The following is a 27,926-nucleotide window of genomic DNA, read 5'->3' as shown; positions in this document are numbered from 1 at the left end:
CCTGCTGCCCTCACTCACATCCCTGAGCTAAAGACTGGCCCCCCTTCCAGCTCCTCTATGAGGATGGGAAAGGGTGAGGTGGGAGAGGGGCCCCCAAATGCACAGAGAACAGGAGGAATCTATGACCTATCAGGCTCCCCAAGCTCAGTGCTGGGCCTGCTCCATCTTTTCACCATAACATTTTTATTAAATACAAGGAAAATATTAGGAGACGACGTCTGCTAAGGTATGAGGTTAATTCTTTACACAGCGAGTGGGTCACAGAAACATGACATCAATCGTCTGTTAGCAGCAGAAGAGACACTTTAAGTTGCCCCAAGGGTATAAATCCCATTTATAAGACAGCAGTGCTGGCCTCTTAAAAAAAAGCAAAATGGAACAACAAAAAAAAGGTTTAGAGACCAAAACAAATGTGGCTAGAAATGTTGTAAAGTCCTTGAAGAGAGAGGCTCCCACCCTCCTGACTTCCCAACTGGCCTTGGGCCAGGTGGCACTTCAACCTGAACACAGAACAAGATGGGAGTACAGGGCTAGAGAGTAGATGAAATGAAAACTCTTGAACAGACCTATGGAATGCAGATGCACTGGGATTCTAAAGCAGCATCCTCCTTTATCCATGGGACAGGGACATATCAGCCCAGTGGAACAGGGACATATTGGCCCAGTTCTCCTCAGGGCCCCCCATGTGGCCTAGTGCCCAGTGGAAGGCTCGACGCCCATAAAGACCATCTCTGGGAGCTGGCTGTGATTTTTCCTCGTGAAAGCAGATGAGCAAACACGGTGAGGTGCTTGGACCAAGGGCAAGAATAGGGACAAATACTGAACCCTCCTCCGTGGCCCCCTCCCACTCAGCAGCTTGGGCTTATTGGGGAGACAGTCTCCTGGTCATTACTCCAAGCTGGGTACTTCCAAGCCACTCCAGCTCGAGATGTGGGGTACAGTTATTTAAAAATACATGTGCGCACCCTGGCCAGTGTTGCTCAGTGGTTAGAGCGTCAGCCCATGCACCAAAGGGTCATGGGTTCGATTCCTGATTAAGAGAACATACCTGAGTTGTAGGTTCGGTCCCTGGCCCCAGTCGGGGCGAGTGCAGGAGACAACCAATCAGTGTGTTTCTCTTACATGGATGTTTTTCTCTCTCTCCTTCCCTCCCTCCCTTCTACTCTCTCTAAATATCTATGGGAAAAATATCCTTGGGTGAAGATTAACAAAAACAAACAAACAAGTGCAAAAGAAACTTGGGAGGGGGAGAGTGGCACACCATGAATTTGGAATAACACTAATGAATCGGCATCTGAACATCTGGAGACTGCCAGGCCAAGGGATGGGAGAGAAGTGGGGCACAATACCCCCAAAAGACCACCAATTCCTGCCCATGAGTGAGGACCCTGTGCAGAGGAGAAAACCACCTCAGGCTTAAGTTTTCTGCCACAACACATCGGCCTCTTCACTGGCAGGCTCCCTGGGCAGAGCCAAGATCTACTTTGGGAAGGAAGGACTTAGGAAGGAGGTTTATCAACACAGTGGGCCTATATAGCTAGCCAGCCCAGGTGTAGGGAGGCCTAAGGTTCTCCATAGGACATGTGCTCACCAAGCCCCTGGCAAGAACAGCATGCAGCCAGGTCATGGGTGTGGTGGTGGTGGTGGGAGTGTCCCGGAAGCTACCTCCTGCTCCCAGCCCGGGGCAGCAGGACGGGGACACAGGCGATGCCAGCAAAGGACTCAGGGAAGTGCAGGTCACGCTCCCACTCATCTGTCTCGGTGTTGTATACCTGCACAATGCCTGTCACATTGTTGAGGCGCCAGTTATAGCCCCCGACAACATAGATCTTTCTGTCCAGCAGGCAGCAGCCAGCCTCTGACTGGCCGGCCCTCATGGGGCTCACACTGGTCCACTGGTCTGTCTCGGGCACATAGTATTCCACAGCCAGCACGTCAAAGCAGCGGTCCATGTGGTCCATGCGGCCACCCAGGGCATAGATGCGGCCGCCAGCACCCACCATGGCATGCAACACACGGGGTTCACTCATGGGTGCCTTGAACTCCCACTGGTCGGCCGCGGGGTCGTAGCAGTGTAGGGCCTTCTTGTCCTCCACTGAGATGCCGTAGCCACCTGAGATGTAGAGGCGACCCCCAGCTGAGGCACCTGCATGGCCCCAGGTGCGGCGCTTCAGTGAGCAGGCATAGCCCCATTCATTGCGCCGAGGACAGTATCTTTCAACTGAGGCCAGGCTGCCTGCCCGGTTACGGCCGCCTGTGGCATAGACCATGCCACACAACACATTCAGCTGGAACTGGATGCGGCTCTCCTGCATGGCCTGCAGGCGCAGCCACTGGTTCAGGTGAGGATCATAGCGGTAGCAGGCATCCACCGCACCCTCACCGCTGCGGTATTGCAGGTGCTGGCCCCCGGCCACGTACACGAAGTTGTCCAGCACAGCCACACATGTGTGGCTGCAGCCTACCTCCATCTCTGTGAGCTCACGGAAGTGGCAGGCTCCTGGCTCAGGCAGCTGATATACTTTGTTACTGACAGCGTGGTCACTGTCAGTATAGGGTGTACCACCAAAGGCCACCAGCGAGGGCACGTCAGAGCGCACAACTGTGCGGGGGGACTGCATCTCATGCTGCCGGAAAGGCAACACCTGGTAGTTGAAGGCCTCTAGCAGGTACTGGCGGCACAGCACGTCCTCTACCATGAGGTCCAGTGTCTGCACACTGTCCACCAGGTCAGACGAGTGCATGAGTGGGAAACGGATATGGCAGAGCACATGGCTGGCACGTGGCCGCCGGGCAGGGTCATGCTGCAGCCAGCGAACAGCAGCATGGAACAGGTCGATCTCAGCACAGCTTTGTAGCCGGTTGCTCTGCAGGAAGAAGACAAGGCGCTCCAGGGGCAGCTGCAGGAAGTCTTCTTCCGCAGCGATCTGCAGGAAATGCCGGAAGGTGAAGGCATCTACTGACTCTTTGAGTGAGGCCAGGCTGAAGGTGGTGGCCATGTGACCAATGTGCAGGCAGGTCTCCACACTCATGGCAGCCTTGAGGAACTCCTCGCACAGCTCCACCACTGGCAGCATCTGCAGGAACACAGCTGCGCCCAGCACATCCTGCACACAGTCCAGGTCCAGAGTCACCTCGGCACTGTAGGCAAAGTCAATGATGTGCCGCAGGCCACGCGCTGACAAGCCCTTCAGCTCAATGATGTCCTGGCTTGCTTCCCTCATTCCACCTGTGAACATGGCCCTGAGGATCAGAAACACAGCATGTGGGTTCAGGGCACCAATAGACGTTGTGGTCACTGGGATGGCCTGGCCCTGAGAACTGTGAGCAAGCTTAGCCCACTAGGGGAAAGCAATCCAGGTGTGCATTAAAGACATGCAAAAAATAAAAGAAAGATTTTTCAATCCGCCTCAAGCCATGTATCTTCCTACCAATACAGCAATTCTGTATTCTTCCCCTCTTGTGGGGCCCTACCCAACCTCACCCAGATGTATGCAGTATGCAGCACTCAGGTGGGCTGGTCCAGAGGCTGGGGATCAACTCCTCCATCGCCCCCTTTCCTCCTCCCTCCCCCCCCCCCCCCCCAGCTCAAGGCATGGCGGTGTGGCTGTGCAGGAGGAGACCAAACATTAGCTTTGGCTCTGAGGAAAAGTTTCCAACCCCACATCAGTGCCAAGCCATGAACACCAGTCCCTCAGTGAGCTAAGGAAATATAGCAGGGACCCCAAGGGAAGACACACCATAGTTCACAGAGTCCAGTCCTTCCCCAGCACACTCACCTGGACAGATGGCACCATCTTCTGCCTGAGTCTCAGCCACTATCACACAGGGATGGGAAGGGAATAAGGGTCCCAAGTTGGAGAACTCATTGGGGGACCCCACTGGGGTCATTGTTATGTCCAGAGAAAGGCCCAGGCAGTCAGGAAAGCCCCTAAAAATGATCCACAGGAGTCCCAGCCCACTGTGAGATGCCCTAGTGAGTGACTCCAGGTTCTGTCAGCTATGCTGTCCTGCTCTGGGGCACAGGACCTGGGACACAGGACCTGGGTCACAGCCCCCCACAGCCTTCAGGAGGGCCCTTGACAGGAAGAGAGGCAAGAATCCCAGGGCCTGCTCAGAGTTTGTGGGAGGTTCTAAAAGATGGTACATGGGAAGCTCCTCTCACAGGTCAAGCTGGTCTTTCATTGTAACTGTGGCTGCCATCAACGTACATCGTGATGGATGACCTAGGAGAGGTAACTTCCTTGGCCATTTGCCTAACAAATGCTAGTCACCCTGTCACATCCCTAGCATGGGCCAGGTTTAGGCTCCAGAGCAGGAACAGCTGAGCTTGGTGCTGCCCTGGGGCCATTAACTAACAACTGACAGCACTACATGAGGCAGTGCCATAGCCCTACCAGGAGCAGTGCTCTGCCAGCCCCAGGGCCCTACCCCTTCTTGTCCCTGAGAGTCCCATCGGCCTGTCGAAGGCAGAAGCAGTCATCGCGACGAGAGGGAACTTTGCCTTTTAAGGCCTCGCCAGCTACAGTGCCAGCGCAAAGGAGCCTTTAAAGGGCATTTCTGGCTGGGGAGGCCTGCCCGTCCCCAAATCCAGAATAAAAATAGAAGCGGCGCCCCAGATGGCTTGGTTTCTCCAGCTCCCCAGAAGGGCCTCATTGAGCCCGCAGGGCGGGCAGTGGGGGGCACACTGGGCAGGGCACCTAGCCTTGGGGAGTGTGCAGCCTGTACTATGTATCTGGGCTGGGACTTTGTGAGACAGTGGCAGTGGTACCTTGGCCACCACTGGCAAAGCAAGGCCAGAGAACACCCACAGGATGGCACTTTTAGGAAAGGACCTTCACAACAGACTGACCCATACACTCAGCAAGGTCTCCCTGTCACATGTAGACTGGAATAGAGCCTTATAAACTTGGGGGCACCGTCTGGGAGCCCCTTTTGTCCCTTGGCCTGAGTACAAGTATCACGAGGGCAAGGACATGTGCCAGTCCCTGCTGGATTCCGAGTCCAACACACAGGTGTCAAATAAAGACAGAGTAGAAACCTGGCCAAACCCTGACACCCCTTAGGGCAGAAACTGCTAATTGGGTGCTCATAGGCCACTTCTATCCCCCAGGTATGTTCTGCTTGCCTGTGTAATGTCCCCAAAAAGTCTGAGTAAATTGCAAACCTGGGAAAAGTGGTAGGTTTTCTGGACATTAGGCCAACACCAGCATCTTCCCTCATAGCCATCCCTCCCTGGCTAGTGCTGAACTTGGCCCTCTCTGAAGAGTCTGCACTCTCCAGCCCATCCCCCCCCAGGCCCATGCTCACCTAAAGTAGTCGCTGCAGGCAGCGAGGACCACCTTGTGTGCATGGAAGGTCTCTCTGTTGACTGTGAGCACAACGTCCAGGAGCTGACCCTGCGATCGAAGTGTGGCCAGGCCCTGCAGAAGACTGGTGCTATGGCAGGGCGCTGAGAAGGTACACTTGAGAGCTCCGTTCTTATCGGCCATGCTGTGGGAGAATAGGGTGGGGTGGCAGGCTCAGAGGCCTCAGGGTCTCAGCCCAGGGACCCTGGGCAGCTAGCACAGGCTCTGAAGCTGCCCCAGGCATGGGGGAAGTCACCGAACCAACCCCAGAGAAGTAGAAACAAGGCCTGGATCCTGACCATGTCTGCCACCTGCCCACTGAGCTTTGGCAGTGCATGTCATTTGCTGCCTGTGATATGGGCAAAGTTTCACACAGGACCTGAGGAGACAACGTGTCCCCTTTTTTTTCAATTCAGGTGAGATTCACATAACATACATTTCACCATTTAATGTGTATAGTTCAGTGGCATTTAGTATATTCAAGTATTGTGCAACCACTGCCTTTATCTAGTTCCAGAACATTTCCATCATCCTGGAAAGAAACCCCATCCCCATGAGCAGTCACTCCCCATCTCCGCTCCTCCCATCCCCTCTTCCATCCCCTGGCAACCACTAATCTTTCTGTCTCCATGAATTTGCCTGTTCTGGACATTTCATATAAATGGAATCAGACAAGTGGCCTTTTGTGGTTTTTGTGTCTTGCTTCTCTCACTCAGTATTATGTTTTCAAGGTTCATCTCCATTGTAGCATGTATCAGTGCTTCATTTCTTTTTATGGCTGAGTAATATTCCGCTGTGTGAATGTATGAATGTACAATTTCTTTATCCCTTCAACTATCTATGAACATTTGGGTTGCTTCCAACCCTCTCCTTTTAAAAACTCTTATGCCATTATTTTTTATTCTAAACGTGTCTCCTGAGTGCTGCACTCTCCACGTCACCCATGTCCCCTATGCCCCAGCAAGATGCCCCATGGGTAAACCCATCTCTCCTCTACAGAGGATGGGTGGGATTAAGGTGCTAGCACAGAGCCCCATTGTGAGTATGGAGGAGGAACTCAACCTGCAGCTTCTCAGGAGTGCTGGGCCCTGCAGACAGGGGCACCTCAGGCCAGCCCCTCATTGGGGGGGAGGGAGTGCCACCTCTAGAAGGGCCCAGCCTTCAAGGGCCAGCCACTTTGACAACTGCCCAGAATGCCTCTGTGCCCAGCACTCTGGGGAAGGTCAGCCACATGACCACAAAGTCACCCTGCCGTTTTCAGAAGAATTTGGCTATGAGCTACACTACACTCTTTGGCTGCCCAACCAAGGGGAAAGGTCCATCAGTCCCACCTTCCAGGGACGGAACAGGCTAAGAAGCTTATCCATGGGCCCAGAGCTGTGAGAGGATACAGCAGAATCTGAACCTGTCCAGGGAAGCAGCAGGCTGCAAGGGATCTTTCTGTCACCTCCTGACCAATGTGGGAAAAACAGAGCAAATTGTGGGGAAGCCACAAAACCAAGAATATCTGCTGTAAGAAGATGGATTTACCTATGGAGGCAGCTTGCTGGGGGGATGGGGATTCCTGCAGCTCCAAATGAGAATTCAGAAGGCAAAGGTAGTTTTAGAATTTTTTTTTTTTTAAGTTTTAAAAAGGAGAGTGGTGGCAATAATGCAAATGCGCATCAACGGAAGAGTAGATAAATAAAATGTGGTATGTGCACATAATAGAATATTACTCAGCCTTATGAAGGAATGAAGCTGATTCATGCTACAATGTTGACAAACATGAAAAACATGATGTTCGGTGAAAGAAGCCAGTCACAAAAGGCCACATGTTGTATGATCACATTTATATAAAATGTCCAGAACAGGCAAATTCAGAGAGACAGAAAACAGATTAGGGGTTGTTAGGGGATAGGGAGGAGAAACGGGAAGTCACTGCTAATGGGGACAGGGTTCCCTTTGGAGTGAAGTACTCTGGAACTAGATGTAGATGATGGTTTCGCAACATTGTAAATATACTAAATGTCACTGAATTGTTCACTTTAAAATGGTGGTTTTTATATTATGTGAATTTCACCTCAAAAACAAAAAACAGCCTAGCCAGTTTTGCTCAGTGGTTAGAGCGTTGGTCCACAGACTAAAGGGTCTTGGTTCAATTCTAATCAAGGGCACAAACCTAGGTTACAGGCTCGATTCCCAGCCCTGGTCTGGGTGAGTGCAGGAGACAGCCAATCAATGTATTGCTCTCACATTGATGCCCCCCGCCCCTCCCCGCACTCTCTGAAAAGCAATGGAAAAAATATCCTTGGGTGAGAATTAAAAACAGAAAAAGGAAAACAACAACAAACAAACAAACAACGCCAAAACAGAATGAAAGGACATCTGAGCCTTCTCAGGTCTTGCATAAAACCTTGCATGACACCCAGCACCTCAGTGTACGAGGAGGCCCTCCATCACCCCCATGTCCCCTTTGCTGCTTCATCTCAGAAAACTTTAGTATACTGCATTAATGAATGAATGGTTTGGAGGCCCCAGTACATCACTTCATCCTCCAGACACAACAGGAGCAGACAATGCCATCATCACCAAGGTCAGGCCCCAGTGGATCAAGAACCCCCCAGGACTTTCCCAGCCTACTCCCACCCCACCATCCCAGCACTCTGCTCCCTCCCCAACCTCGGGCTCTCTGGAACTTGCTTTCTCATTCCTGGGACTGACACCTGCCCACAAGTGAGGGCCAGTCTTCCCAAAAAAGCAGAAGGAGAAAGCAAGCTCCTGGGCCCCAATGCCCACCAACACCCAAAGCACTCCAGGGGGTAAGAAGGCTGATGCCAAGCATCAGCTGGATCCATGCAGTTGCTGCCAACCTAAGGTCCCTGACCTTGCACCAATCTCAGTGTCCTTCCAGAGAGCCTTGGGGAAGGGGAAGGGCCAACCAGGGGCAGAGAGGCTGCAAGGTATTCTGGGTCCTAAAGGTGTGGGGACATGGCTGGGGTACACAGAACATGACAGAAAGGACACAGCTTGCACTTGGTAGAAAGGTTTCCCACCCATGGGAAGCAGGAACATACATGATATAGAGCCCAGCGCCATTGTTTTCTGGGCTGTCAATGCTGCAGGGCCTGGCATGTCTAGGAGGCTGGGTGTGCGGCCCTCCTAAAGGCCATAGAGGAAAGAAAGAAAAGGGGTTCAGGAGAACCCTGAGTCTCTAGCTAGGCCCAGTTGCCTCTCCTCACCAGGTAGAGGGAATGCCCACCTCACATATCCCCTCCTCTCCCTGGCACAGAGCAGCCGGATCCACTGCATCCAGCCCACCCTTCCTGACTTGCCAGTCTCTGTTCTGTCAGTTTCCCAAGACCCCACGATGGAGCCAAGTCCTGAGATTATGAACAGAATGTCATTGGTTCATGAATCCTCGGGAGTCAAAGAACCTCCAAGTACGCCACCCCTCCCCATTCCTCCCCAGTCCCCAACCAGGGCTGCTCTGTGTTGTACAGCCAGTGCCAAGACACCGCCAGGAATGGGGTCTCACTGAGCCCTCTTGCTTACACACTCTGATGGGCCTCTGGGCTGCCTCAGCCAAGGCCCTGTCCCACACAAGCCTCCAAGGACCCCTTAATGTACTCAGTTCCATCCTACACCACCACTGGCTTTGTCAGCCCCTAGACCCTTTCCCATGGATGGAAGGGCACAGCAAGAATAAGGAGCAACCTTGTCCTCATTGGGCACACGCCCTAGGAACTGGGACCAAAGAGGTCAAACCATCCAGAATCAGCTTCATACTGCAGGGAAGATGCAGAGGCCAGAAAATGGTGGTGCCCCAGCTTCTCTTCCCAGCCCTACCACCCCTATGCTTAGTGATGACCATGGGATCTCTCCCTAGAGGGAAAAGAGCTTGGCTATATCCTGGGTGCTGAGCCTTGGTCCCTGCTTCCACAGAAGGCCATCCTGGCAGCCATGCCTGGGGTCCTGCCTGCAGCAAAGGCATGCTGAGCTGCCTCCCCCCACCTCCACAGCTCCTCTGTCCCCCTAGCTCCTCCAGCCAGGGCTGGTGAACCATCTTCTTTGTGCAGCACATTGACCTGAGGGGGTCAGGACAGCTGGTATGACCCCTTGGAGCCTCCCTCCCAGGAGCAGACTTGGACTCAGCAGGTCCAAACACCAATATGTCACCTTCATCACCAGGATTTCCTAAAGCTCAAACCCAGAGCCTGACCCTGAGTGGAGTGTCTGAGGAACAGGCCAGGACCCAAATGCTGGGAGATGCATATCAGTGAGACCCACTCCTCCAGGAAACCTGCCCCTGCTATACCACGGACCTCAACTCACCAAGCTCTGGCACCTAGTATGAGAAGCATAAGGAGGATTCTGATCCCTGCCTTGCCATCAGCCAGCTGTGTGACTCAGACACATTCCCTGTTCTCCAGGTCTTTATTTTCTTGGCTGTCAAATAGGGCTGGCAGGAGCACAGATGTCACAGGGCTGTGATGAGGCTCCTCAGCCCCCATCATCTCCTGGGAAGTGATGGACTGCAGACCATCTACTTCCCTCAGCTTCCCTTTGGGCTGGGGAGGTGGCAAGGTCCAGTAGGGGGCTGTATCTTGCCACTACTTATACAAGCCACCCATGAGCCACTGAACAGGGTTAGGCACTTGGGAACTTGAAGCCTGGAACCACCCACAGAGCCTTGGCACACGGTAGGTGCCCATCGAGCCAGGCTGGCCTCTCTGTGGATACCTTGTTTCACAGATTCTGTGCATTCTGCAATTTTGCTTTCAGATGGTCTCATGTTTTCTTACAAGTTCCTTGGAGACTTTGGGGCAGGGCAGGAGGACTTCCTGTATTTCCTTTAAGCCGAAGGACTGATATGCATGTTCACATTTTCACAAGATATCACACCAGGGCCAACTTTATTGTAAAGCTACTCTGTTCCTGAACATATATTTACTGTTGTCCTCCATATATAAAGAGCCCCAAGAAATCAATACAAAGCTAGCAATCTCACAGAAAAATGCATAAATGATGTGGGCTGACAGTTCATAGGAAAGAAAGCACAGTTGGCTGGAGAGACCTGAGAGTAGGCCTCTTCCAAATATGGAAAGTATGTTCATCAAGGGACTGGCTTTACTCCTCAGGTAGGCAGAGTCATCAGGTTATCTCAGAGCAGACATTCATGTCTGTTCCCAGCAGGAATGTGAAGTGGGACAACCTCCAAGAAGGCAGTTAGGCAGACCTAGCAAAATTCTAAGGGCTCACACATCCTCGATCCAGGAAGTCTACTTCAGGGATTTATTTGAGGTGTACTAACATGTGCAAGAGAGATGAGCAAGGCCTGGCTAGGCGTGGCTCAGCAGCTGAGCATCAACCTAGGATCCAGGAGATCGGGGTTCGAATCCCGGTCAGGGCACATGCCCGGGTTGCACGCTCAATCCCCAGTCGGCATGCAGGAGGCAGCTGATCAATGACGACTCTCTCATCATTGATGTTTCTATCTCTTTCTCTCCCTCTCCTTCCCTCTCTCTGAAATCAATAAAAAAAAATTTTTAAACATATCTCTTTTGATTTCAGAGAGAGGAAAGGAGGGGGAGAGAGAGATAGAAACATCAACGATGAGAGTCATTGATCAGCTGCCTAGCCCACAACCTGGGCATGTGCCCTGACCGGGAATCGAACCCCGATCACCTGGATCCTAGGTCGATGCTCAACTGCTGAGCCACGCCCGGCTGGGCAAGATTTTTTTTTTTTAAAGAGAGAAAGATGAGTGAGGATATTTCCCAAATGCCATTTCTGGGGGGTAAAGATAGGAAATGAGCTAAATGCCCTTCAAGGAGGTACAAAGAATTATGGTGCCTTCTGATAGGGGCTGCCTTTCAGCTCAGCATAGAGGCGGTTAAAATGTTCATATGTGGGTGTTAGGATGCCCAGGCTGGAACCTCAACCAAGCCCACTGAGCTGTTGCTTACAGGGTGTGGGCTGAGCTACAACAAGTGAGTAGGAAGCAGCCATTTTCTGCGTACACATCCTCCTCGTGCTGGGCAAGGCTCCCAGCATCCCACAGGTTTCCTTCCTCCCATCTCAAAGATGGAACAACTGTCCTCGAAGCCCCTGTACTACCCCTTACACACATCTCAGCCTCTGGGGAGCTCAGAGAGGGAGGGAGGGAGCCAGGAGGGGCCAGAGTCCCAACCTAGACAGAGAGACAGGCATGGCTGGGCAGAGGTGGGCAGGAGGAGGAGGGAGTGCTGGGGCCTGGGACCAATGACTAAAGCAAGGACCCATTACTCAGGCCAGCCAGACAGGGGGCGGCCACTCTGGCGGGGCCATAGGCGTCCAGGAAGGCGGCGGCAGCCCTCGGCCAGCCGGAGTCTCTAGACGGCCACCCGAGCATGGTCACCAGCACTGAGTCATTGGAGCCAGTGCGTCAGCAACTGGTCAGGGTGTCTCTGGAGGCTGCTCACTGCTGTCTCGGCGGACTCTCTGCCTGGAACTGGCCTCTGAGGGGCTGCATATGTCCCTGCAGACTTGGCCTGGGCTCAGGATTATCCTAATGTCCTACCCCCATGCTGTGCCCCCTACCCCAGCATTGTCATTGGGAACCTCTGGCTGGCTCAGGCCTGTGCTAGACATGGGAACATGGCCTCTGCCTCCCTTGGGGTTTCCCCTGTGCAGGAGCTGATAGCTCATGAGACTGGGCTAAGTAAATGCCCCCAGATGGACCACCAGTGGCAAGATCCCCACAATCTCTCAGGGGATCCCAGCCACTGAGCCCACTGTCCACACTGTCACCAGCTCCCTACTAGTGTCCCCTACATGGGCTCCTTCTCCCCAGTCCTTCATGGGGTCACTCTCTGAATATACTACAGGCTGGAAGACTTGCCTCTGGTTCTGCTTTGGGGAGACTCAGCCCAAGGCAGGGCGGCATAGTGGGGAGAGGACACAGGAAGTACAGAGCCACAGCAGTGACAGGGCCCCATGGTGGAGGTGGAAACTCCCCTCTTCCTGCCCTTGCCCACTGCTGGCCCTGGTGTCCATGGTCAGTTTCCCAACCCTACAGGAGATCTCCAAAGCCCCGGAACAGTTCTTTTCATTGGAATGTCAAAAAAAAAAAAAAAAAGGGAAAAAGGAACAACAGGAATTTCATGGAAACATTTCTTTGGGGTTTTGTAAAATCCTTTCCCACCCCCACATGGAGCCCAAAGCTCAGGCCAGAACAGAGTCTGCCGGTATTGCCCCTTTAACATACTGTTCTGACATGCAAATTCCCTCACTTCCCCTCAAAACGGAGAGCACTTCCACTTTCAAAGCCAATTTTGGTTTTATTGTCCATGTGGCTCCAAGGAGCATAGCAGCACAGCACAGCTGGTTGGCTCATACCCCGGCTGACACTGTACCAGGGAGTTCAGCCACTCCACCCAAGGTCCCAGGAGCATAAGAAGGGAAGATATTGCACTTCAGGGGGCAGAGACCCAGAGAGCGGGACAGAGACCCAAAGAGAGAGGAGGGCAGAGATCCAGAGAGAGGGGGAGATAGAGACATACAGAGAGGGCAACAGAGACCCAGAGAAAGAGGGACAGAGACCCAGAGAGGGGGAATTGGACTCTCTGATGAAGCTCTGGCAGCCAGCTGGTCCACTTCTCCACCCTATTTCACACACCTCCCTCCCCTACCTCCTGTCCAGCCACTTCTCCACCCTATTTCACACACCTCCCACCTGCTCCTACCCTTCACAAGGTAGGCCCACTAAGCACCTATTACAAGTGGTTCTTCATAGGCAACCTCATGAATTCCCTAACAGCCCAGGAGGACAGTGCAGCAAGTGTCTCCTTTAAGACAGGAGACCGAGGCCCAGCATGGCCCCCATGCCTGCTCACTATAATGCAGCCTACTGGCTCTGCCAAGGCCACGGCATGCTCCTGGGTACACAGCTCCGTGGGTAAGAGGTGAACCAAAGCCAGGGTCTCACACGCCCACAGAGGCAGACAGCCCAGCCACTGTTACCGTGGTTACAATATTTCACAGCTCAGGGTACTATGCTCACAGCTCAAGGAAAGAGTCTCCATGACTTGGCACCTTGCACTGGCTCACGGCCCCCACTCACGTCAGTGCCTCTCTCTTGGGACTGTTCTGCTCCCCTCACCCTAGCAAGCCCATTCTGGGGCCATCCTTACAGATAAGGGGCAGCTCCTTCAGAGATGCCTGTAGTTCTCCAGTAGGGATTGATCCCAGGGCTTTCAGTTGGGGGGGGAGGGGACAGTAGAGGAAAGCTTAGAACCTCTGGGTGGAAAAGCATGGAGCCAGGAGCAGATGAAGGTTCCCACAGCAGTGTCCCAGCAGGCCAGGACATCAATCTACTGACAGAGACCCATAAAAAGGGGGAAAGAGACACAGAGAGAGGAACAGAGACCCAGGGAAAGAACAGAGGTCCAGAGAGAGGGGGACAGAGACCCAGAGAGAAGGAGACAGAGACCAGAGGGAGGGGGAATGTGGGGTGGGGTGGGGTCAGAAACTCAGAGAGAGGGGGGATAGAGACCCAGAGAGAGAGAAAAGAAAACCCAGACAGGGCCCCAGATCCCATGTCCTCCAAGCCTGGAATCTCTCCACAGCATCAGCAGTTAAGTTGTTTATTTTTCCCTCCTGGTCAACATGTTGGTTATCTTCCAGCATCTTCTGTGATAATTTAAAACAGACTGCCCAGCGCCATGCCAATCTGTGCACCCTATGGGTAGATCTGTGTGTGTCCAGGGAGGGTAGGTGTACTGGGCCGTAGGTGGGAGCAGAGCCTAGTCCACTCCCTATAACTTGCCCTGCCTCCTCCAAGAGCCAAAAGCTATGGATATGGCCAGACCCACTCTAAGCCTGCCCTAGGAGCACATCACCTGCAGAAACCCCCTCTCTCAGCCGTGAAAAATAGCCCCAGGCCAGGTCCCCCACACCCCCTAATCTTTCTCCTGGCATCACCATCTGGAGCTTTCACCCACATGTATGGCCTTCATTTCTGCCTGTCTGTGCCTGTGAAGCAGTGATAGGGTGACAGAAGAGAGGGGGTGTCAAGGAGTGCCCAGAAGGAAGTACTGCGCAACCTGCCCATAGCTGGGGCTGGCACCTCCTGAGAGCCCCATGTGACAGCCAGGGAGGCTGAGACTGGGGAGGGTGGTGGGGAAGGCAGGCAGGTTCTGGAACCTGTATTCACCTTGAAAGAGCCTTCATGAATCCTCTTGAGGACCCTAGAGGTGAGAAAAGCTGCTCCCACCCTGCCCAGCCCTATGTCACCAGCCCCACAATGAGACCCTGCCCTGAGGCTTGCCTAAGATCCCTCAAGCAAAAAGCCTGGCATGGGGTAGCCCCACCTAGTGTCGACTCAAGACAGGCTCTGCCAGCTCAATCGTCTTGCCCTTCTGTGACTGTGATGGGGACAAATGGCACAAATTCCTATGCTTCCCTAGTACTCACTGGGTCACAGTAGAGTACTCTGCAGACACCATCCACCCTCCTGCCAGCGGAAGCACATGACATCAGACCCCGTCACTCCTCTGCCAAAGGCCCCTGTCACTCTCCATAGCCTCACAACTCATGGGCCATTGTGAGCCCAGTGCCCCTCAAACCAGGCCAAGGCCTCCTGTTCAGGCTCCATGCCCTCATCCCAGCTTCTGACTGACGTGCCTGGGAGCCCAGGACTAGTGGGGATCTAGCCACTACTGATGGACAGGAGGACCACGTAGGCAGTACCCACCATTCCCAGACCTGCCTAACTCTAGCCACTTCTCAAAGCTAGGAAAAAAAGGACATCCAAACCCAACTTCCCTTGCCAGCAGCAAGGTCTCCGCCCCCACAATCCCCATCCCTCCCTGTCCTGGTGAGAACCCACTCCATACAGGGCTATGGGCGGGGTGGTGCAGACCTGGCTCCTGGCTTACCTCTCAGTGGGCAGTATGGCAAGGGGAACACCACTATCATCACTATCTTACAGAGGGCATTTAGGCACAAAGGTTCAGATACAGAGAGGTCCAAGGCGACACAGCACACAAGAGACATGGCTGGTATCGTCCTCTCTCTAGCCCCAGATGGGTGGACCCATGATCACTGAGACCACTGGCCAGGGGCACCAAGCCACAAAGTGGATGAGTTGCTATACAGCAGGAAAGGCAGGACATAGTTCCTTGGTGCCAGCCATGGCAAGGGTGTAGATTAGCCCACTAATCTAGCCGCTACATGGAAGATTGCCCCACTCCGGCAAGTCATTCTGGGAGAGTCCCACCCAGGTCTCTCAGACCCCCAACCTGGATCTATTTGTTTTCCCAACTCATCACTCTGTCTGGCACATCACCTCTCTGTTTCCAGCCTATCTCCCCAAGGCTGAAACAGGAACCTCACCAGGGCAGGGTTCTGCTGTGTTCCTATGCCTGGCACCATGCCCAGAATGTGCTCAGAGTTCAGTCGCACTTGTCGATTGGATGTTGCAGTGGATGGATGGATAGATGGGTGGGTGGGTGGATGGGTGGACAGGTAGATGGATGGGTGGATTGGTGGATAGGAGGGTAAGTGGATAGGTGAGGTAATAGATGGATGGCTGCTAGGTGGCAGCACTGGCTAGGGCTTGACTCACATCTCTGCTCTCTACAAATCTCTGCTGCACATACCTGCTCTGTTCACCCCATCCATGCACCCTACTGGGACTGGGAGTGGGTATCCTTTGACTGTGCTCAACCAGGAAGCCCACAACAAGATTTTCTCTGGGACATCTGGCCTCCACACTTTGCTCATACTGTGCCCTGTGTTGAAGGGACAGCTCCTCCTGCCCTCTCACATTTCTCCCTGTACTGCACTCCCAAGTCCCCCAGTTCTTCCATGTTTCTCCAAACTTTCACCTTCAAGCCTTCTCGAAGCAGGTCGCCCATGGTCTTCCTTTGCCCTCACAGTCCAGCCAGATCTCCCCATAGCTTCCTTTGCCCCACAAAGCCCAGTGGCACGCCCCATGCGGTGAGTAGCAGGGGCAGACTAGTGAGTAGGTCTCAGGCTGAGGCTTCACCTGTTCCATGCCCACTGACTCAAGGCTGGTCCCAGTAACAGCCCATCCTCCCACATTATCCCTACTTCACTGAACTTGGAAACAGAGCCACCTGAATGAGCAAAACCCCTTCACTCTACAAATAAGGCAAGTATGTGCATGACTGCATGGCCCCAGAGCACCGCTCAAAAACCCAGTGACATTCCAACACTGCCAAATTCCAGTGTCTCAGGGCCCAGCCCAGCTGCCTCCTCTGGCAGGACAGGTGTTGAAGTCCTGAAAGGGACAGTTCTGCCAAATGGAATGGCATGTGCTCATGCCCAGTGGTGCCAGGCCAGATAGGCAGATACAGCATGGAGATGGCTCAGCCAGGCCCTTCCAAGAGCAGCACAAATTTAGGCATAAGAAGGGAACTGTCATGCACATCTTCATTTTAGGGGATGCCAACATCCCTCCCCTCTTCTGATGAGGTCCCCGTTTTCCTCAGGAATCCCCTATTCTACGCTCTCAGCCCCAGTAGTGGAGATCAGGAGACCCTGTCCCTTGGCTAAAAAGGGAGACTCATGACTTAGCCTGGCCAACCAGAGCCTCCCAGGCTCCCAGCCACACTGACTGGTCCCAAGGTGGGGTTGTGGCTCATCTAATTCAATCAGGGTCTTCCCTGGGACTTTTTATAGACCCACCAGAATGGAGATTCCCCTTTCCCCTGAGGATGCTGGGATGGTGGGGAGCAAGGTGGGGTCACCTTGAGAAATGGGAGTTACAGATTCCAGGAGAATCATCTGAGCCCTGAATCTCAGTGGACCTAAAAGTGAAACCCTCCCTAACACTTGTTAACCCTGGGTTAAAAAAAAACAAACACGTCTTTTTTTTTTTTTTTTTTAAACTGAAGGCAGTAAGTTGAGTTTCTGGTGCTCATAACCAAAGGGGGCCTTCAATGTCAGAAGCCTCAGGTCCTGGCTTCCTGACCACCACATTCCAGATGAGCCTCTGGAAAAACCACTGCGGAGTTAACAATTCTCTAGCTGCCACCTCTCCCAACACTGCACACACACTTCCTACCCTGGGATTGGGAGGGGGGAGACGCAGCCACACTGGGCAATCTCTGGGTGAGTAGGTGGTGGCCATACTCAGCCTGAGCCCCGCCTGCCTGCAATGAGACAGCAGGCTCCCCTGTAAAGGTCAGCAAGCTACCCACGCCCCCCACTGCGAAAGTTCAGCAACTCTAAATGCTAAAATGCTGGAAGGATGCCTAAGGTTGCAAGGCAGCCCATGCCATCAGCCTCGACAAGGAAAACACTACCCATTGCTTCTTCAAGTGACTCATATGCAGCATAAACATTTGTGAACTCCCAACAGCCCTACCTACCTTAGAAGCAGGCGGGCCCCAATTATCCCCTTTTGTGACAGGAGAGGAGGGAGAGGGAAAAGAGAAAGAGAGCAAGAGACACCCTCCTGGGACTCCCAGGCCTCACTGAGGCAAGCACATGGTTAAAACTTCAGTCTTGGAAGTTTTCCACATAGAAGCTGCCTCGGGGTCTTCATTGGGGCTCCCTTACTTGCATGTCACCTTATGGGCACCTCACCACCCCCTGACCCCTTCCTCCAGAGAATGCCCCACTCTTAGCTCCAGTTACAGAAGATTCTGGGTGATCACGTCTCTGTTCCTGCTTCTTTTGGCAGACTGCTTCAACTCCTAACACCCCGTTGAGAGGAGAGCTCTCCGGATATCCAGCTCAGCGCACTCCCTGGTCCAGTCAGCCTTTGACCCCTGTGGAATTTTGTAGTCGTAGTGTCAGGAAACATCTTGGGCCTCAATTGGGTAACCGCCCTCGAGGCCTTTAAAAGCCCCAAGGTCCACCCCTCAATATTTCCTCCAGGCTGAGCATGTTCAATTCCAGAAGCAGCTTCATTCACAGAAAAGCTCTGAGATTCCCCAAAGGTGCTGGTTACTTCCTCCAGAATCACAATATTTTTATGTGTGGCAAGGTGGTTCATAGGAAGAGATTAGCCCTGGGCTGCTTGGCGAGGGGTCTAAAATAACCCTGGATACACCCCAAAATCTGTTCTGCAAAGAAGGAATGCTAGGGAGGATTCATCCCCTGCATCCTGAGCAGCCCTCTCTGCAGAGACCAGGACAGGTTGGGGAGGGGAGAAAGAAGGGACTGGAGACCCAGGGTTAACAAGTGCTAAAAGCTCATTGCACAGCTGCTAGCAGCTACCACAAAAGGAAGGGGGTCTGCCAGTAGGAACCTGGAGGGTGGCCCCCTCTTCCCACTGCAGGCAGTTTGACAGGAAGAGCAGTCAGCTGTTTCCATATTCAACACACAGCATTAAGATCTTACACAATGCACACCTGCCAAAAGGTACTATTCACTGGCTTCTCTCAAATAGGGCCAATTCACTGGCAACATGCCTGGGAATGTTTCTATCCAGATTCTGCCATGAAATAAAGGGTGGAGGAGGAGGGTAACCCTCACCCGGCTAGGCCATGAAGGACTGTTCCAGAAGCCTCTTGGTCAGGCCAGCAACCCTGGAAAACCCATCGCAGACTATGTGTAAAGTATTTGCTGGATGGGATCAGAGCGTCCATGATGAAGCCCTGCCTTAGGGAAGCACACATTCTTGGGGGTACGGGTCCTAAGCACAGAGAATGTTTATTGAACACAAAGCAGAGGCAGACAGTGGACTGTGGTGGGCAGTGGGCCATGGTGGACAGATTGACCAGGCACCAAGGAGGCAACACTTGAGTTGTACAAAACACTGAGACAGGGCACTCCAGTGGGAGCTGGGCTAAAGGACCAGGAGGGGTGCTGGCCCAAGAGGAGGGCAGAGTGGTGGAAGCTGGGGGGCCCGGCGGGTAGACTGAGGGGGTCACATTGAGACGAGGATTTTGTTTGGAGTGAGGAAGCCCCTGGCAGGTGTCAGATGGGGAAATGATGTTTGCTGATCCCTGCCTTGGAAGGGTCCCACCAGTTAGAATGGGGAGACGGCAGCGTAGACTGGAGGAAGAGGAGGTGAAAGAGGGGCCAGACCAAGATGTGGCTAACAGAGAGAAGGAGAGAGCAAATACGAGTGCATGTGGTGCGTACTCGCAAGGAGAAGCTCGGAGTCTGTTGGCAGGTGGACTCAAACTGGGGAGACCTCCTGGAGTGACAAGGCCTTTTCCAGGAGGAGGGACATTCCTATGGCCAGGATCTGCTGGCTGGAAGACCCAAGGAGAGGCATGAGGGCTTGACTTGGAGGTGGGATGTCTAACCTCTGCTCTTCCCAGCTTTCTATGGGATGCTGGCAGGCAGCACAGCCTCTCAGGTCAAGTGAGGGCTGATCCTCCCCTGCCTGCCCACCTACTCATGAATCCTCCCCCAGCATGCACTCCTAGATCCATGGCAGAAACCTGAGAGCAGGTGTCCCCCTGTCTAGCTGTCACCATCGGTCAGCACATTGCACAAGTTCAACCTCAAATCTTCCCCAAACCTATGCCTTCTCCAAAGTCCCAACCTTGGTCCACGCCCCTTCCTCTCCTGCCAGAGGGATCTGTCCAAAACACAAATCTGACCTAGGTGTCATCCTGTACCCCCAGTCTCCCGCCTCATCCCTCCTACCCACTCCAGCTCCTCTCTGACTCCAGACCCCTGAAAAGCCTGTCTCCTCCACCTTCAGAACGTGCACATACCCCTTGCCAGCACCCAGAGAACAGTCTACCTCGCTCAGCCCCCTTCACCTGAGCTGATGACACTAACCTTCATATAACACAAACCTTCAGACTCGGGTCAACCTAGTTCCTAAGCAGGCTTTCAGAACCTTTCCAAGAAGACGGGAACCTCCAACTTGGCCTTGGGATCATTTATGGCAACCACTGTTTCGCTAACTCCCTGCTTGCATATAGGAGCCCCAAGGGCAAGACCCGACTGTCCCCCCTTTCCTAGCAAGCCCAGCATCAAATACAATGGCAGGCACACAAGAGGCATGTGACAACCACCAGGGGAAGAGCAAGGTGTCATGAGTTCCATCCACATGTAGATGAATTGTTTCTATCTGGGCCCTTCCCCCTCTCCCTCCTTCTCCCACTTCCGTCCTTTTCCAGGGTCATCAACCACAAGTCTGAAACATGCCCTAAGACTAAAGGGAGGGAGTGCAGAGGAAACCCCACTTTTAAAGTATCTGGGGAGCCGGGGGAATGCAGACACAAAACCTCCACCCTGGCTTTGTTGAGCTCTCCCCTGCAGATAGGCAATCAAAAATAATTGCCATTAAGGAAAGTGAATGATACACCGGTGGGCTCCCTGGAGATGGCATGATGATAACAGAAGCTAATCAAACCTTTCTACCCCAGTTACTATGGACAACAACAAGAAGGAGTCCCCAGGGGGTAGCAGCTACCAGGTGGAAGCGGTCCAGCTGTGAGGCAATCACGCTGCTCAATTCAGGGCAAAGTGTGGTGTGGAGTTTTCAGAGCAATTTCACATCATGAGTTCACTGGACCCTGCTGAGACTCTGTTGGTAGAGGTGAGGAACAGGGCACCTCACTTCCTGAGGAGGAATGAGCTGCATGGGCCTGGCCCCCCAGCACCACCAGCCCAGCGCTCCCTCCAGTTCACCTCAGGTTCAACTGCCCCCATCCCAATACTCTGCCAAGACCAACTCAGCTTGTGCCCACACTCTGTTCAAGGCTCTCACAGTGGCATCTCCTCTGATGTTGCAAAAGCAGCTCAAACTTGACATGGTCCATTCTCCCACTGCCCTGCTACTGTCCCTCTCATGGCCACCAACTAATGATGCCATTGTCCTCCCAACTGCTCAGGTCGACTACCACAGACTGAATATTAGTGTCTCCACAAAACTCATATGTTGAAAACTAACACCTAATGTGATGGTGTTAGACGGTGTGGCCTTTGGGAGGTGATTACGTAATGAGGGTGGAGCCCTTGTGAATGGGATCAGTGACCTCATTAAAGGGACCCCAGAAGTCTTAGACCCTTCCACCATGTGAGGAGACAGTGAGAATACACTGTTTATGAATCAGCTAATGGCCTCACCAGACACCTTGATCTTGAACTTCTAGCCTCCAAACTTCAAGAAATAAATTTCTGTTGTTTATAAGCCACCCAGTCTACAGTATTCTGTTTTAGCAGCTCAAACTGAAAAAGACCAACTTTCTCCTTTCCCCACCTGCCACACTGACCTGCCAACACCCCATGATCCCCTCGCAGCCCACATGGACACAGTAGACAGAATGTTGAGAACATCAGGACCACATGGCAATGTCACTACCTCTGCATTAATGCGTGCAATGTGCTCGGCACCCTCTGAACATACCCTTGCCCTAGCTCACTTCTTCCAAGCTACCCTGTCCTATGGGTCTGGGGTCCCACTTTCCAGATGAAGAATCTAACCCACAGAAGTGTGTAGATATGCCCAAGGCACACAGAGAGCAAGTAGGGGCTGTCCTGCTCATGGAAGGAGGGGGCCACAGACACATGGGTGTGATGAGGCTCCTGAAACCACCAGATCTCCCAGAATTCCCAAGAGGAGTAGTGGAGTTCCCATGTCTGAAGGGCCAGCTGAAAAAGAAGATGAGGCCAAAGCAACAAGAACCTTCTCAAAAGGCAAGTCATCCCCCAGTCTTCTGCACAGGCGTCATGTCCTGCACCCAGATACCCCTGCCTCACCGGTGCTCCAGAAGCAGCATGAGTCAGCAAGTCTGGGCCCCATCTAGACACCTTTAGGGAAGAGGATGCCAAAGGCCCAACGTCTGAAGAGCTTCCGTGGAGAAAAGTCTCCTCTGGAACTCAGCCAACTAGGTGCCTCATAGCAATGGAATTTTAGCTAGGGAGGTTCAACTCCCTGGAGAGTACCTCCTCCCCCTCACAACACCCTGCATGTTCGCAAACCTCTTCTCCCTCCAGGAACCTGGACCTTATGGAGGGCCAGAAGTGGAGCTAGGAGGGGACCTACTAGAGGACAAGTGTCTTTTGTGTGAGTGAGCTTGCAGCCAGTCCACCTCCCCTCCTCAAGCTCTGGTGGAGGTAGCCATGCTCCATCTATCCTGGAGGTTCGGCTCAGTCATTAACGACCCTCTACTAGGCAACGGGTTTTTTGTTGATCCCTCAAAATAGGAAGGAAAGAGAACAAGCTTTTCTCTTTCATTTTCCTCCCTTGGTTGCAGAAGAGAGAAACTGGAACAAACAAGTTATATAATACTGGGGGTAGTAGGGGAGTACAGTCCCTTGAGGAGTTTCTCAAGCTATGGGACTGCTGGAAGGGCCAAGGGGAAGACAGGAACTGTCCCCATCCCAGGCCAAGTGGCAAAACCCTTCATGGGACAAAAAGGCAGATGCAGACACCTCCTGGCAAGCTGAAAAGCCAGCCTCCCAGACAAGGCCAGCCAACCCATGCCCGCTGCAGTCCCACAAGTCTCCCCAAGAAGGCCAGGGACCAACCTATCCATAGATGAGACTTCCCACCTGCCAGACTGCAAGACCTAGAGAGCTTTTTCACATGCTATCCATCCATTCCCCCTCCCTCCTGGCCATATTTCTTGAACACTTCCTTCCTCTGTGTAGCCTGTGCTCTAGACATACAAGACATGTTCTCCACCCTCAAGGCATTTCCACTAATAAATACACCAAGTAGTGTTGGGTGGTAGTAGTGTGATCAAGGATACATGACAGCCATAGGATCCAGCAATTTTGCTCCTGGTATGGAGCCCAAAGAACTGAACATAGGGGTTAACACAAAAACTTGTACATGCATGTTCATAGCAGCACTATCCAAAATAGCCAAAAGATGGATCCAACCCCAATGTCATCAGCTGGTGAATGGATAAACAAAATGTGGTATGTCCACACCATGAAATATTATGCAGCCATAAAAGAATGAAGTACTGATATACACTACAATGCAGATGAACCTCAAAAACATTACATGGACTGAAAGAAGTCAGTCATAAAAGATCCTGTATTGTATGATTCTATTTATAAAGCAGGTAACTTGATAGAGACAGAAAGTTGTTAAGGCTGGGATATAAAGAGAATGAAGAGTGACTGTTAATGGGGACAGTCCATAACCGTCTTGGGGTTATGGAAATGTTCTGGAACTAGACAGAGGTGATGGATACACAACATTGTGAATGTGCTATATACCACTGAATAGTACACTTTATTTTTTTTAATCAATTAACTTATTTTTTTAATCTTCACCCAAGGATATGCTTATTGATTTTAGAGAGAGGGGAAGGTAGAGTGAGAGAGAAAGAAAAAGAGAGAAACATTGATGTGAGAGAGAAACATCGACTGGTTAACAGGGTGTCAAACCCTCAACATATGTATGTACCCTGCCTGGGAATCAAACCCACAATCTTTCAGTATACAGGACAATGTTCCAACCAACTAAGCCACACTGCCAAGGCTGAATTGTACGCTTTAAATAAGTAAGTTTTTATTTTATATAAATTTTACCAAAACACACACACACACTGTACACTACAAGGTAACCAGAAAAAGTGTTCCTGGGGCCAGTTGAATGCTGGTAAGCAGGCAGGTGGCTCTGAGAGGCCATGACCTGGGAGTGTGGAAGGATGAAGAAGAATGAAGTATGGGCAAATCATACACCAGGCCTAGCTGGCCTGTTTGGAAGAAATGAAGGAAAAAATAAGTGAACAATGCTACAAAGGCCTCTACGTTTCAAAAGATCCTTGCAGACTACTGTGTGCCACAATCTCCTTCAAAACCTCATCCTTTTCTGTATGTTCCATCTCACCATATTAGGGCTTCTTGCCTTCCTCCCTATACAAGCACCACAGGTATGACACACACATACGCCATCGGTTGCTCCAGAAACACAACAGTGGATGGAAGGGGATAAATGAGCATCTCAGAGATGACAGAGACTTCTTTTTCTTTTAAATATGTTTTAGGACTTGGGGTTTTTTCTTTTTCTAAAATGTTTTTACTGATTTTAGCGAGAAGGGAGGGGAGAGGGAAAGAGAGAGAGAAACATCGATCAGCTGCCTCCTGCACACACCCCCACGTGGGACCAAGCCTGCAACCCAAACATATGCCCTGACTGGGAATCAAACTGGTGACCTCTGGTGCATGGGACAACACTCAATCCACTGAGCTATACTGCCGGGTGGAGGAGATGTCTTTTGAGAAAGTGCCTCCATTTAGAAAAGATTTCTTAGGTATGGCATTAAAAGTATGATCTATAAAAGAAGAACACTGATAAAATGCATCTCATCAAAATAATAAACATATGCCCAGTGAAAGATATTAAGAAAATGAAAAGACAAGTTGCAGACTGGGAGAAAATATTTGCAAATCATATATCTAATAAAGGTTTTGTATCCAGAATACATAAAAAACTCTTAAGTCAGTAAGAAGAGCCCTGGCTGGGTAGCTCAATTGGTTAGAGAGTCGTCCTGATATTCCAAGGTTGCAGGTTCGATCCCTGGTCAGGGCACATAAAGTAGTTAACCAATGAATGCATAAATAAATGGGACAACAAATCAATGCTGATCGATCTTTCTCTCCCTTCCTCTCTCTCTCTCTCTAAAATCAATAAATTAAAAAGAATATTTTTAGGTCAATGAGAAGACAACTCAACTAAAAAATGGGCAAAATGTTTGAAGACACTTTATCAAAAATATGAAAAGCCAATAAGATCATGAAAAAATGTCCAACATCATTAGTTATTAGGGAGACGCAAATTAAAACTGAAAACTGCTAAAATTAAAGACTGGCCACATCAAGTGTCGGTGTGGATGGGGAGCAACTGAGACTCTCATGCGTTGCCGATATGAATGCAACATGGTGCAGCTACCCTACCATATAGGACCCAGTCATTTCACTCCTAGGTATTTACCTGAGGATGGAAGTATATGTCTCACAAAGACACATAATCAAATCTTCACAGCAACTTTATTTGTAATTATCAAAATGAAAATAACCAGTAAATGGATAAACAAACCATGTCCATCCATACAGTGGAACACTATGCAGCAGTGAAAAACAACAAACTTCTGACAACATAGATGAATTTCAAAAACATTTTGTTAAGGGAAAGAAGCCAGTCACAAGAAGCCACAGATTGGATTATCCCATTCTTGTAAAATTTCTAAAAATGCAAAATTACAGAAAACAAAAGCAGATCAGGGTGTGCCTTGGGCTGAGGGTGGGAGCGGGGTTCACTGCAATGGGCTTGATGGAACTCTTTGGCGTGATGAAAGTATTCTGAAAAACTGGATTGTGTTAATGAGTGTATACTCATAATCTATAAATTTATTTTTATTGAATTTATTGGAATGACATTGGTTAATAAAATTATATAGGTTTCAGGTGTACAATTCGATAATACATCATCTGTATATTGTATTGTGTGTTCACCACCCCAAGTCAAGTCTCCTTCCATCACCATTTATCCCACCCTTATATATTTATTAAAAGTCAATGAACTGCTCAGCTAAAATGAGTGAACAGTATGGTATGTAATTAATTATACCTCACCCTTGTCCCAGGTTATCCCACCCCAGGGCCCAAGGCAGGGACCTAGGGTTCACTGTTCCCTCTTGTCTGTTCCTTACATGCTTCCTCATACCTAGTCACCAAACCCTACCCAGGCTACCCCCTGAATGTCTTCCCAAATCCTCTGAATCTCGCTTGCTCCCCACTGGAGGCCTCCAAAACCCAGCTCATGCACCTGGGCCATCAGTTCTTTCGGGCCAGCACCACTCCAGGTCCCCACAATGAGAAATAACACCACAGCACACGAGTACTGACCAACTTCATCATTCATCATGTTGACTGAAATGATTTGCTCCCATAAACTCACCAGCGAGAAAGAGCCCAAATTTTGTCCTTGGTCAGCCAAGGGCAACAGGCTGTCCTGGGGGACAGGGATGGGAAGTTCTGGGCTATGGTGGCCCTGTGCAATGTAAAAAGGAAGGGAAGTCGTGTTCCCTAGGACAGGCGTTCTTCCCCTCTGAAAACCCAGAACAACACATGTAAACAATAAGTTTTACACCAATTCTGGGGTTTAAGCAACCAGTCTCAGGATTTGGCCAAAGGGAAAGGGTACCTCCCTCTGACCAAAGGGGATGAATTCTGCCCCCCTAGTCTGAGGGCAAGGCCTAGCTTTGCCCTGGCTGGTTTGGTTCAGTGGTAAGAGCATCGGCCTGCAGGCTGGAGGGTCCCAGGTTCCATTCCAGCCAAGGGCATGTACCTCGGCTGCGGGCTAGATCCCTGGCCCTGATCAGGGTGCGTGTGGGAGACAACCAATCGATGTGCCTCTCTCACATAGATGTTTCTCTCTCTCTCTTTCTCTCTCCCTTCCACTCTCTCTGAAAAGCAATGGAAAAAATATCCTTGGGTGAAGATTTAAATAAATAAATAAATAAATAAATAAATAAATAAATAAATAAGACCTAGTTTCAAGTTCTTTAGCCTGGGGGAGGGGATACTTAAACCCCATGTGGATGGGAAAGGAGGGACCTTCCTTCTGTTTTCTTTAAACCTTCAGGACTCTCACCATCCTCAGGCTCCTCAAGACCCACTCTAGCCCCTCAAGACCCATTCTAGCTCCTCAAGACCCCAGACCCCTCCTTGCCCATCAAGACCAACTGGGACCCCCCCAGGGCCTCAGAGCATCCCCTGTCAGGTTCTCCCAAGCCTCTTAGGCCTCTTTCAGGTCCTCAAGTTCACTTGAGCCCCCTTATCCTCAGCCTTCCACAGTCCTCACCCATCACAGGTCCCCTCAGCATGTCCTCAGGGCCACCTTTAAAACACTCAGGGTCCCTTTAGCACCCTCCAGGAAGCCTTGGGCCTCAGTCCCTGCAAACTCCCTTCAGTCTCCTCAGAGTCCCGAAAACAGCCTCAACAACCTCAAGACTGCCCATGGCCCCTGCTCAGGCACTCGCTGCCTCCCAGACTCATTGGCATTCCCAGTTACCAGTCAGGAGCACCTGAGTTGCCCTTCAGACCTCCAAGCCCTCCAATGCCCCCTCTGGCCCATAGGGCCACATGTAGACGCCTCGAGGTCCTGGGACCCCCCCAGCCCTCCTTCAGCTGCCCCCTCAGCAGCCCCTAAAGCCTGCAGTCCCCTGAAAAGACCCTCCGGCCGGCCCAGTACACTTTCCAGCCCCTCAGACCCCCAGGACTCCCCACAGGTCACCTGGGCCCCGGGGCAGATGCGGGTGCACTGCAGGCCGGGTCTCACCTGCTCGGGCGCTCTGGGCCCGAGCCTGCGCCGAAGCCAACGCCGCCGCCGCCGCCGCCACCACCGGACTCCGCCATTTTACCGCCGCCACCGCCGCCGCGCGTTCGAATGACGGGTGCCGCGCGCCTATCCAGGAAAGTAAGACTTGGGGATCAGGGGCGGGGCGTGCTCAGCAAGGGCGGGGCTTGGGCGAGGAGAGAAGCCGGGTGTGCCTAGGGGGCGTGGCCTCCCGGGATGGGGCGGAGTCTGAAGGTGGGCGGGGCGAGGGAGGGCAGAGGGCCTGACCTCCGGAGTACAGGAGAGGCGGGGCTTGTGGCGAGGGGAGTGATCTGGTCCGGGAGCTGGCAGTGTCTGAGCAGGGAGGGGCGGGAGAT

At 51.9% G+C, this 27,926-nt stretch overlaps 1 protein-coding gene across 1 annotated transcript; it reads right to left on the bottom strand.

The window, feature by feature from the left end:
* Positions 1-160: 160 nt before the first annotated feature.
* Positions 161-27,633, bottom strand: KLHL26 (kelch like family member 26). Its single transcript, XM_016210751.2, has 3 exons — positions 27,553-27,633; positions 5,311-5,493; positions 161-3,243 (listed from the first exon to the last, which is right to left on the bottom strand). The coding sequence occupies exons 1-3, from the start codon at positions 27,627-27,629 to the stop codon at positions 1,662-1,664; spliced, it is 1,842 nt and encodes a 613-aa protein (XP_016066237.2). The 5' UTR covers positions 27,630-27,633; the 3' UTR covers positions 161-1,661.
* Between the last annotated feature and the right edge of the window lie 293 nt (positions 27,634-27,926).

The sequence above is a fragment of the Miniopterus natalensis genome, chromosome 4 (genome assembly GCF_054644295.1).
Source record: "Miniopterus natalensis isolate mMinNat1 chromosome 4, mMinNat1.hap1, whole genome shotgun sequence".
NCBI lineage: Eukaryota > Metazoa > Chordata > Mammalia > Chiroptera > Miniopteridae > Miniopterus > Miniopterus natalensis.
The sequence above is the reverse complement of the archived record's forward strand: the minus strand, read 5'-3'. Positions and strand labels throughout refer to the sequence as shown.